At 40.7% G+C, this 12,927-nt stretch overlaps 1 protein-coding gene across 1 annotated transcript in view; it reads right to left on the reverse strand.

The window, feature by feature from the left end:
- LOC139441819 (multiple epidermal growth factor-like domains protein 10) overlaps window positions 1–7,456 on the reverse strand; it is an 81,733-nt gene extending 74,277 nt beyond the window's left edge. Inside the window, exons 1-4 of the mRNA XM_071222576.1 lie at window positions 7,426–7,456; window positions 6,256–6,561; window positions 5,625–5,909; window positions 4,785–5,090 (exon numbers count right to left, since the gene is read on the reverse strand). Coding sequence (XP_071078677.1) covers window positions 4,785–5,090; window positions 5,625–5,909; window positions 6,256–6,561; window positions 7,426–7,456 — 928 coding nt within the window. The remainder of the gene's footprint in view (window positions 1–4,784; window positions 5,091–5,624; window positions 5,910–6,255; window positions 6,562–7,425) is intronic.
- Window positions 7,457–12,927: the final 5,471 nt, after the last annotated feature.

Consider the following 12,927-nt stretch of genomic DNA (forward strand, 5'->3'; position numbering starts at 1 on the left):
CTTGTGATTCGAGTACAACATTATGTCCATGGAAAATATGTCAAAGTTACGCTGAATGAACCGAACTGATCATAGAGTAGTTGCTGAAGTAGTCTGAGGTTAGCACCCGAGGAACACAAAGTAAACTCACCTTTTCCAGCAACAAATTGTCGAAAAGAAAAAGAATACCAGTAATATCCACATCACCTGCATACTGAGTATAATGTGCCCTTCACCTGCAACAAACAAACACAATATGACTAATTAATCCGTTTTATGTGCCCCTCACCTGTAACAAACAAACACAATATGACTAATTAATCCGTCTTATGTGCCCCTCACCTATAACAAACAAACACAATATGACTAATTAGTCTGTCTAATGTGCCCCTTACCTGTAACAAACAAACACAATATGACTAATTAGTCTGTCTAATGTGCCCCTTACCTGTAACAAACAAACACAATATGACTAATTAGTCTGTCTAATGTGCCCCTTACCTGTAACAAACAAACACAATATGACTAATTAGTCTGTCTTATGTGCCCCCACCTGTAACAAACAAACACAGTATGAAGGCATAGTCTGTCTTATCATCCAAAACTGGCTCCCACAGGAGTAATGCTTGGATTAGATCAAGCGATTTCTACACTGTAGATATCGCTGCAATGAAATTACATCACAATGCTTTGCAGACCATTGTGACGTCACTGGTTACCATGACATCACAATCAAAGGACATCACTGCTACTGAAGCTGTTAGTAGTACTTCTTACACTGAAGACACTGCTAATTACTATCTACAAATTGAAAAAGTTGGAAGAATGATGTTGTGTGATAAATATAATCTCACCCTCAGGTCTTTTGATATCAAATATATCAACACTCGTTGATAAAAGTGGGAAAAATCCTCCTCAAACCTCGGAATTATTCTACTTTTATCAACTCGTATCAAAAGACACTCGGGTGAGATTCTCTATTTATATACTCAATATACACCCCCTTAAGTTTATGACTTCTTCTTTGAAAGACTTGCTTCCCTCTGTCATAGTCAACGTGCCAATAGTCGTTCCTTAAATCGGGCCTCTCAATGATATGCCGATCAGCTTTGATTATAAACACTATTTTCCTTCCACACAGATAAAAAATATGAAGTGTTATGACCTTCTTTGTTGATGAAGTCTTGTTAAAAGATAAATAACAGATATCTATTTTATATTGTATATACTAACACACTCACAGACACACACACACGCGCGCGCGCACACGATGATGTACAAATAGTGGACAGTATTATCACTTAGGATAATTAATGACATCTCTTAAGTGCTAAGAAAATATACTCAACAACAAAAGTTCCTGTGACACCAATATTTTAGTGTATTTTTCAAACAAGTAAAGTTTGGTTTTCAATATTGTAGTACATGTATGGAATCAAGTCACAAAAACGCAGCTGCTACAGAAAAGCATGCATTCCATGCAAAAGTTGACTTTTATGCAAGCACCATGCATTTCACTACCCAAGAATGGGTATAAAAACATGTGCGTTAACGGTATTCCATATGCATTGTTTAGCATCGTGCTGACAACAACCGCTCAGAAAAACAACAAAATTACGGAATTATTCAACTTTAGGAAATGTCACGCCTGTCCGAAAATGAGCGTCTCTGAGCCATTGGTATGCTTAAAGCAGGATCGAGTCAACGTGGTGGTGCAAGACAATTTAACGTCCACAGAAACACCATTTGGTGTTTTTGACAACGTTGGCAACAGACGAGTTCAGTCAGAGACCATCTTGGAGTGGCAGGCCACGCGTAACCAATAATCCACAAGACAACTGGATGCGAACAACGTACCTACGAAATCGATTGCAGCCAGCAACAGTGACTGCAAGAAGCATCCGTACGTCGCCCTGCAGGGATTGACAGGAAACCGCCAAGCACGTTTACAGTGGTGCAGACAGCGTCTAAGTTTGACGGCCATGCAGTGGGGACATTCACTGACGAGTCTCGTTTTCACCTCAGCCACAGCGATGGACGGATTCGAGTGTACCGACGTCGAGTTGAACGTTACGTCAATCATTGTGTCATGGAAGAAGATCGGTACGGGGCGGCAGCGTTATGGTATGGGGTGGGATTACAGCAAGAGAGAGGACCCGTTTGATAGCGGTAGAGGGAAATCTCAACGAGATCATCGGCCCTGTTGTTCTACCGTTTTTGCGTCGTCATGGGCCAGGCATTACCTTTCAACGTCCAGCCTCATATTGACCGACTTGTTCAGGATTTTCTTCAACAAAACAACGTGAATGTCATCCCCTGGCCGGCTCGCTCCCCTGATCTCTCACCAATCGAGCCTATGTGGGATGAGATGGATCGGCACCTTCGACGTCAACCACGTGTTCCACAGACACTCCAGGAACTTCGAAACATGCTCCAGCATATATGGACAGATATCCCACAGGACATTTTGCGACGCCTGGTCCGTTCCATGAGACGAAGATGTGTTGCTTGCATCGCAAACAGAGGTGGACACACACGCTATTGATTTGTAGATTGACAATTTGGCATGTTCATGGGTTTTTTTTATGAAATCACGCATTTTCTGGTGTCAGTATGGCAAATTAAACCACTTACAAAGGAGTCTTTTATCTGTTGCAAACCGAAATTGTTTCATATTTGTTAAAAACATTACTTTGCATTAAATCTTATTCAATGTTAAAGGAACTTTTGTTGTTCAGTTTATATTTCCCTAGACTGTTAAGTAAAGACGGATTTGAGCTGAAGAACAGCATTTAAGTTTTTACTGGTTTGGATGGACACAATACTACTTTGGTAAAATACTGTCTCTTACACCTGCATAGAATAGACACTGGACACAAAAAATATTATTCTACTGTTAAATCTATGCAAAGATGATAATATACTGTCGACCGATTTCTATCATTAAAGTGAGTGTGAGTGAGTTTGCTTTTTCGCCGCTTTTAGCAATATTCCAGCAATATCACGGCGGGGGACACCAGAAATGGGCTTCACACATTGTACCCATGTCGGGAATCGAACCCGGGTCTTCGGCGTGACGAGCGAACGCTTTAACAACTAGGCTACCCGACCGCCCCTATCATTAAAGTATGACTAGAGCATCTAAATTTAGCTAAAGTTTTTAGTTCGATCATATTGTCAATACAGAGAATATAATCTTCCAAACCATATTCTATTAACATGTTTGTAAAAGACCAACTTTGGAGAAGCTGTGATATTATCGTTCCATATCTGTAATCAATATCTTTACAGCATTGTAGGAAGTAATCAATGAATATATTAACACAACCAACACTTTGATGGGGCCAAACGTCTCCAAAACCATACTTATTTGACACGTCTTTAACATCATAAGCCCAGCATGTTCCCCCATTTCAGCCTTACTGAACTCAAAGTGGTACACATGCATAAGAATCATATTTTATTTTTGTTTCAGCAATCGCACCATGTCATGTTTCAAAATAGAAAAAAGTGCCTTCTTCCTTTGTTTTCTCCAAGAAGGGATTGAAGGTTTGAAGGTATGTAATGCCTTTTCAGTTTCTTAACTTGGCTCAAGACAGTGGCTTTCAGTTTTGGAGTCCTGAACGTAGCTAGAATGTGCCTTGGTCCACTTGATTTCGCCGGTAGCCAACTCACTCTGTCAAATATTGTTTCTTCCGGTATTTCCATGTTATCAACATCTCTTCTGGTATCTCTCTAAATGTCTCCTCGGCGTTATAAACAATTACGATGTTCTTTCTCTGCTGGCTATCCAGCATGTCCACTTTACGAGTTAAGTTAGTAAGTTGGTCCCGAAAGTCACCATTTTCATCAGATAGAATATGTACCTCTTTCTCTACTTGAGTTATCATAGTGCTCATTTCCTCGAAATTAGTTGTATTTCAGCCATTTCGTCTTACAACCTCGGTTCACGTGAGCTCTCTAATGTAGCTCGTCTTGTAGTTCGACCTGAGCCGGGCCCTTGGTTGCTCTCAGTATCATTTCTCAATATAATAAGCAATGAGACGCACACTAAAAGTCCTGTTCTCAGTGCCAGGCTTGAGCCTCGCGGCATGTGCAACATGGCGACACGCATAACTGACCGTCGTCTTGCTCTGCCACTCATAAATGCTGAAATGTTGCCAGGTAACATCCAACATACGTCTATACGTCCCTAAATCGCAGCCCATGTTCTTAATTACCACGGTGACTTGCGAAGTTTTGTTGGTTGTTTTAACAGCTCAGATCAGTAATTTTGACAGACCTTGTTCATATAATGTTATCACCCTCTGACAAGGTGGCTTTCAATGGCTTACAATCAACAGAGGAAGTATTCGACACATACTGTTAATTACTACGTTAAAATTCCAATGTTCTCAAGTACAACTGAACAAGTATTTTTTATTCATCTAATTTATTGTTATGACAGTTTCGTCATGATTATGCCATTAGTGTTACAAAAACACCTCAGTTGTTCATACGTATGAAGTAACATTTCTCATTCAAAGGAAGATGCCATATTGTATTTAGGGTGTCACTATTGAAGCGCATTTTAGTGAGGAGTTCACATATTACATCCCATAAAAATTAATTATCTATTGGCGTAAAACCAAATAAAAGTATGGTAGGATTTATGTCAAAACATGATGTACATTTACACATGAAATCCAAATAGTTGTATAAGCCAACTAGGAGCTGCCAATGTGCTGAATGCCATCTTTTTAACATCTATCCTATGTTCTGACTCAACTCTTATCAGGATCTGTTTATAGAACTGACTCAAGTACCTGTTGTCTGTATCTGTGATCCTGTTGTTCTGTTACAGAATTGCCCAATGTATCCATCTATGCACCCGAGGGTACATCCCCCGTTGGGTTGGTTGCACTTGGTGCTGATGCAGTTCGGGCTACAAAGTTGATCACACTGGTCACCATGCCGACCACGAACACAACCTTCTGAACACTTCCCAGTGTCTTTGTGACAGGGTCGAAGGTTTCTCCCTAGGTGAAGTCCACAGTGATCTGAACATAATCGGTCGCAGTTGTGTCCATACTTGCCCCACGCGCACACCGGGACACCCTGTACTGTAGAAACTGAAAACAAACATTCATTTGGAGTTAACGTGGACAATGGTTGGATCAAGTTTTCAAGAGAAAATGAGTTTTGTGTTTTAAACGAACAGTGAGTGAGTGAGTATGGTTTTACGCCGTTTTTAGCAATATTCCAGCTATATCATGGCGGGGGACACCAGAAATATGCTTCACACATTGTACCCACGTCAGGAATCGAACCCGTTTTCTTCGGCGTGACGAGCGAACGCTTTACCCACTAGGCTACCCGACCGCCCCGTTAAACGAATAAATATGATCACATGTATCTGTGCAACCAACAGTGAAAAAGAATCGAATAAGTGATCATATTTTTCGAGTAGAAAGTACTGCAAAAGTCTCAATCAAAAAGGTTAAATGAAAGTGATCTACTAACCATCACTTCAAAGTTCATCCCAACTAAAGACAGAATAATAATCTCATATTCAGAAAAAAGATAAAAAAGTTAAGATAAGAATACTAACATCAGAATCTGTTTATAGAACTGTATCTATGTACCTGTTGTCTGTGTCTGTGTACCTGTTGTTATGTTACAGAAATATCCAATGTATCCTTCTCTACACCCGATGGTACATCCACCGTTGGCTTGGTTACAAGTGGTTTTGATGCAGTTCGGGCTACAAAGTTGATCACAGTGGTCACCATGCCGACCACGAACACACCCTTGTAAACACTTCCCAGTATCTTTGTGACAGGGTCGAAGGTTTCTCCCTTGGTAAAGTCCACAGTGATCTGAACAAAGTCGGTCACAGTTGTGTCCATACTTGCCCCACGCGCACACCGGGACACCCTGTACTGTAGAAACTGAAAACAAAAATTCATTCTGAGTTAACTTGGAGAATAGTTTGATCAAGTTTTCAAGAGAGAAGAGTTACTTCCCTTGGATTAGATTTATGTTTTAAACGCATAAAAATAATCACATGTATTTGCGCAACCAACAAAGGAATCGAATATGTGAGCACATTTCTCGTGTAGAAAGTACTGCAAAAGTTTCATTGAAAACAGTTCAATGAAAGTGATCTGCTAACCATCACTTCAAAGTTCATCCCAACTGAAACCAGAATAATAATCTCATATTCAGAAAAAAGATAAAAAAGGTAAGATAAGAATACTAACAACAGAATCTGTGTATAGAACTGTTTCTATGTACCTGTTGTCTGTGTCTGTGTACCTGTTGTTATGTTACAGAAATATCCAATGTATCCTTCTATACACCCAAGGGTACATCCCCCGTTGCCTTGGTTGCAGATGGTGCTGATGCAGTTCGGACTACAAAGTTGATCACATTGGTCACCATGCCGACCACGAACACACCCTTCTGAACACTTCCCAGTATCTTTTTGACAGTGTCGAAGGTTTCTGACAGGATGAAGTCTACAGTGATCTGAACATAGTCGGTCACAGTTGTGTCCATACTTGCCCCACTCGCACACCGGGACACCCTGTACTGCACAAACTGTAAACAAAAGTGAAATGCGATACATATCTACCATATTGCCGACGTGTTTGAAGCTTGCTTGACTAGCTTAGTGATAATGTCTGTCAGTAGTCAATAGATCGGGGTCATGAAGGCCCCAACACGTAAGGAGTTAAGACACGTAGGTGGGTTCCCCAAATTTACACTGACCATATGTCCAGGTTTGTCAGCACCACATCCTGTCCGTGGGTTTCACCTCAGTACTAAACATCGAAGACCTGCTTCACGTAGGAATATCCTCCCACATTAAGTTCACATGTCGTCAAAACAGTGTTGAGCCAAAGTCACTCATAGAAAGATCACATGACTATGAGTATGGACTTTGGTTACTGATGGTAGCCCAATTCCACTCTTCAAGACATACATATAAGACATGTCGACCTCAGTCTAGTTAAACATAACAAGTTAACAATAGAAACACAGTCTGGATGGGTTCTCGTGTGTATACATGTATGAAGACAAGGTTGAATTGTGGATTTAGACGCCTCTACTCTTTCATTAATGTATCAGTTGTATGATCTTGTCCGACCCAGTTGTCGCTCATTTTGAGTGTACATACATGTATGAAGAGAGGGTTGAATAATGGATTTCATCTTCTGTCAATCATCATTCGTGTATCAGCTAAGCGACCTGGTTCTACCGAGCTATTGCTGTCGGTAAAGAAATATACTTGCATCTGTATCGAAGCTTTGCATTAAGGGAATAAAAAAGTTGAAAGCCAAAAGTGAACTTTGTTTTCATTTTTACTGTAGCTTCTGCCTTGTCATTTAAAGAAGTATATACAATTTAGTTAACTGCAAGGGTAAATATAGCAATTAATGTAGTGGTACCATGTGCACTTACGCAATATGATCAGCAACGACGATCCAAGCATTTCAGCATGCAGACAATAACTCCTGAAAGAAAAACAAAAAAATACAACTAAACGTTGTCATCAAATTGTTAAGATTACACTGTTACAAGTTATATTTTGCTAATACAATTCTTATAAATAGATCTCAAAACATAAGTACAAAGAGACCCGTTGAGATCCGTGTTTGAATTCATCTTCAGCAACCCCTTGCTTGTTGATGCCCATGATCACTGAATTGTCTGGTCCAGATTTGATTACTTACAGACCGCCATCATATAGCTGGAATATTGCTGAGTGAAACAACAAACAAACATAAATAGAAAGGAGAATGTTGTTTCCATTCAAGGAGTTTTCCAGTAATATCCCGACGTGCCATACATAGGCTTCACACAACTACCTACATTCAAGTTCACAAAATGGCCGCCGTGAGTCCCACTGTTTTCCTCATTGCCTGGCCTGCAGAAAAGTAGACCAGCGATAGCGCGACAAACCCTTAATAGTTCATTCCTTTAAGTCCCCCACGTTAATCCGCACTGTATTATGTCAACATGTATCTGCCGTGATGTTGGCATGCTGCATCTCGCTTTCGGTAGTACTTGGTTTTGTAACAACGAACAATTTCAGCGACACATCTGGAGTTGTGTGTTCCGAATATATACAAGTCTAATATGGCTGTAACTTTATAAGTGGATGTCGACTTACCCCAAATCATGAACAGACCGCTGTCACTGTCCCAAGCTAGTGTCCCTACAACGTATTCACCAGCAATCAAACAACACTCTACAGCACGACTGTAATCTCCACTGGAAGGTAACGCGGATTTAGTGAGGAAATACCTGTTGATTGTGCACTGAAGAAGGGCGTGGCTACACCCGAGTCGTGTCATTGCAATTGTAAAGCTTGTGCACTGCAGGTTGGCGGGGCTACACCTGAATCGTGTCAGTGTAATCGTATAGCTTGTGAAGCCTTTCAGGGTATGCAGTTGAATAGACTGAAGGCGGTCAAGGCTATATACTAAACGACACACGGGTGGTGCAGACTTCGTCTTGGTTGTCGCTCTGTTGCATCAAGGAACAGGTCCCTACTCAGAAGTCGAGTCACCGGATCAAGCGTCAAATGTTGTCCACAGAGGCGTGTTTACCCCTGACGTGCACACTGTACAGAGGGCAGGTCTACACAGTACCATTCTCAACGTTTCTTAACGCCTGGTATCAATACGTTTTGACAGTAACTCATTAACATCGACCCTGCTTTATGCAGAGATTTCTATTGGCTATGGAAAGGGTTTTGTCGCTTTATTTACACATGACATCCAGTCTGAAAATTGGTTAGAGAACTGATTAACTTGGAACAGTTTTGTTCGATCGTTCATTGGTGTTGACTGGAGTGTTCACTGGTGTATAACTGTAAAAGGTATTGTTGTTACTGTTGTACTGACTGTTGTATAACAGTATTGTTGTTGACTGTAGCTTTTAACTGTTGTGTAACTGTACAACAGTATTGTTGTTACCGCAGTGCTGACTGTTGTATAACAGTATTGTTATTACTGCAGTGTTGACTGATGTATAACTGTATGACAGTATTATTGCTGCTGGACTGTTGATTGTTGTATAACTGAATGGCAGTATTGTTGTTACTTCAGTGCTGACTGATGCATAACTGTATAACAGTATTGTTGTTACTGGAGTGCTGACTGTTGAAGAACTGTATGACAGTATTGTTGTTACTGCAGTGTTGACTGTTGTATAAAAGTATTTTTGTTACTGCAGTGTTGATTGTTGTATAACAGTATTGTTGTTACTGCAGTGTTGACTGCTGTATAAAAGTATTGTTGTTACTGCAGTGTTGACTGATGTATATCAGTATTGTTGTTACTGCAGTGCTGACTGTTGTATAACTGTTTATCAGTATTGTTGTTACTGCAGTGCTTACTGTTGTATGGCATTATTGTTGTTACTGCAGTGCTGAGTGTTGTATAACAGTATTGTTTTTACTGCAGTGCTGACTGTTGTATAACAGTGTTGTTGTTACTGCAGTGCTGACTCTTGTATAACGGTACTGTTGTTACTGCAGTGCTGACTCTTGTATAACGGTACTGTTGTTACTGCAGTGCTGACTGTTGTATAACTGCATAACATTATTGTTGTTACTGCAGTGTTGACTGTTGTATAACTGTATATCAGTATTGTTGTTACTGCAGTGCTGACTGTTGTATACCAGTATTGTTGTTACTGCAGTGATTACTGTTGTATGACATTATTGTTGTTACTTCAGTGCTGACTGTTGTATAACAGTATTGTTGTTACGGCAGTGCTGACTCTTTTATAACAGTGTTGTTGTTACTGCAGTGCTGACTGTTGTATAACAGTATCGTTGTTACTGCAGTGCTGACTGTTGTATAACTGCATAACATTATTGTTGTTACTGCAGTGCTTACTGTTGTATAACTGTATATCAATATTGTTGTTACTGCAGTGCTGACTGTTGTATACCAGTATTGTTGTTACTGCAGTGATTACTGTTGTATGACATTATTTTTGTTACTGCAGTGCTGACTGTTGTATACCAGTATTGGTGTTACTGCAGTGCTGACTGTTGTATACCAGTATTGTTGTTACTGCAGTGCTGACTGTTGTATATCAGTATTGTTGTTAGTGCAGTGCTGTCTGTTGTATAACAGTACTGTTGTTACTGCAGTGCTGAGTGTTGTATAACTGTATATCGGTATTGTTGTTACTGCAGTGCTGACTCTTGTATAACAGTACTGTTGTTACTGCAGCGCTGACTCTTGTATAACTGTATATCAGTACTGTTGTTACTGGGATGCAGACTGTTATAGAATAACTATCTTCCAGGACTTTCTTCACAGTGCCATCACATCACAGAATATTCCACGTGTTTCCATGACGCTTGACATCCATCCATACTATTCCGGAAGATTACGCACCACACTAGAAGCAAAATATAGTAACCTCTTCACCACTGCTTACACTAAATAGAACTACATTCCTGACAACTAATGATTGTCCAAATACCCTGTAATGAACCTATTACACCGAATCTCTGCACAAACAATGTAATGGGCGAACTTATTCAATTTATCTACCCTTTAATAACCTCCTATCTGCGCTGACCCAGACGGTCCAGCCTTAAACAAACAGCGCAGTGTGATATGCGCGATACGAGCGGTGCATGTTAGTGTCATACCAATAGACAGTTAATCAGTATAGTGGTCCTCTAAGATTTAACCCAAACCAGTTGTTTCACAAGAAGTCGATGAGTTATCTCCCTCGTAGTTCATTTGCGGAAATAAAGCCACCAAATACCAATATTTGAATATATATCTTAAAACGTTTGATCCACTGCTCATTCCGTTACATGATTGTGTTATTCATGAACATTATTACGTGATAACAGTGGCAAAGTTGAATGCTGTAGATATACGTTGCAAGATCATTACACCTCGGAAGTCTCAACAGGTTTGTCAACATCAGCTTGTACCATGGCATTCCCTGCACAGAGCACTTAAATGAGACCGTATTTCTGGCAAGTGCTTTTTCTTGTTTTACAGTCTCGTTGACAATTACAGCAGATGATGTCCAGGAGTGCTGAAGGTGCTGCAGGCTGATCTGTCTGTATTGGTAAGCAACGTCCATCTATCCTGTGCCATCCCCACTCTAATGGATTCATATTGAACCCTTTCCACTCCATTATCTGGTAGTTGACATGGGGGCTGTGGTATTGTGTGGCTACACAGGTTGGCTGCCGAGTTGGTGGCTTACATGAGGTAGGCTCTTCGTCACCTTCTCACGAAATCACTAACGTTTCCAAAATAAATTCACGAACGCCCATGTCCAAAGTATGGACAATGGAGACAAACTACTAACTGATTTATAAATCAGATATTGCCAATTAACTTGTGAAACATTAGCAAAACATTCTTCTTCCTCAAACTTATGTTTCTCAATTCCATAAATTCCAAAAACAGCAAGAAAAGAAAACTATAAATTTAAAATCAGACAATGGGGAATTTTATAATAGAATCTTTTCAATCCATGAACTTCATACTGCGCTTGAACAAACCCTTGTTACTGCTACAAGAGCTGACAATATACACTATCAACTCCTGATGCACTTAACAGAACCGTTCTGCTAATGTTTGGTGAAATATGGATATCAGGTGAGTTACCTTCTTCGTGGCGTGACGCCAAAGTTGTACCAACACCGAAACCTGGACGTGATCATACCGATCCCTCAAATTATCGACCCATTGACAAACTGTGTTTGCAAAACTATGAAACGCATGGTCAACAATAGATTAATGTGCTACTCAGAATCAAATAATTTAATAACAAATATTTTCTTAAACTTTTCAGAGGCCAACCGGGAAAGGAGGCAGACTACGATCACTGGATCTATGAAGTGGAGTGCCTTAAGTGGAGTGCCACGACTTCATCCTTCAAGCTATTAGGAAGTCGCTTAAAGGAGGAGCAACCATCATATCTATGAAGCTAGGGCCCCATGCGGATATGACAATCTACTACACAAGTTGAAAAGTGTTTGAGGAACTCTGCGTCGAAGTTCTACTCGTGTCAGAATTAGTGCCTGTCAAGGAGAAGATGAGAATGTTGCTACCGTTTGGATCAACTTATGTTTCAGTTAGCTAAACAGAAACTCTTTCACGGGTTGAACAGGACGACATGCTGAGTGCTCGCCTGTTGGATGGACTCAATCCATCATTGAAGACTCTGGCTGGCTACAAATATGATTACATCTGCAGTTTGATGATCTGCAATTGTGCCTGAAGGAAATATCATTTGATCTGAAGCGAGGCAAGGCTGACGCCTCCAAGACTAAGCCAAAGGCAAAGACAGCTTCTGTTAACATGACAACACCATCTGAGCCCAAGGAATACAAGAGTATACTAACAGAGTTGAAGTCTGTGGTTTAGGAGCTACACACTGGAATGACTGGGTTACAGCAACAGCAACAGCAACAGCAACAGTAACAGCAGCTCTCAGCTCATGTTTTTCAGCAGCAACCTCAATTTTCAGGTGTTTTAGGGCCTAAGCGCGGACACAGAGGAAAAGGTCAGTATTACCACAGAGGAAGAGGATCCACAGGTAACCCGACTCAAGTTCCTACAAGAAGTGGTAACAGCGAGAATCAGCCTGATCCGTTTGGTCCTCCACCTCCAACCTCCAGAATTCCCCCATTCAACAGCATCACCAGCTCCTACAGCCTCCAGATTTCAGCGAACTTCAGAATCAGAGATGCCTAACTGCTGGAGATGTGTATACCCAGGACATCTTTCTTATGGATGCAGAGTTCGTATGGACCATATGTGAAGTCCTTTAAACTGACCCAGGCCTATAGATTCCTATCTGGGCCCCAGAAGTGATATTCCAGATGGTTTAGTGGGAAGCTCCACTGAAGTAACTATCTGGATTGAAGACACCCCTGTACAGACTTTATTAGACACAGGAGCTACC

This window comes from Haliotis cracherodii, unplaced genomic scaffold, assembly GCF_022045235.1.
Source record: "Haliotis cracherodii isolate W230 unplaced genomic scaffold, xgHalCrac1.p SCAF_45, whole genome shotgun sequence".
Taxonomy (NCBI): domain Eukaryota; kingdom Metazoa; phylum Mollusca; class Gastropoda; order Lepetellida; family Haliotidae; genus Haliotis; species Haliotis cracherodii.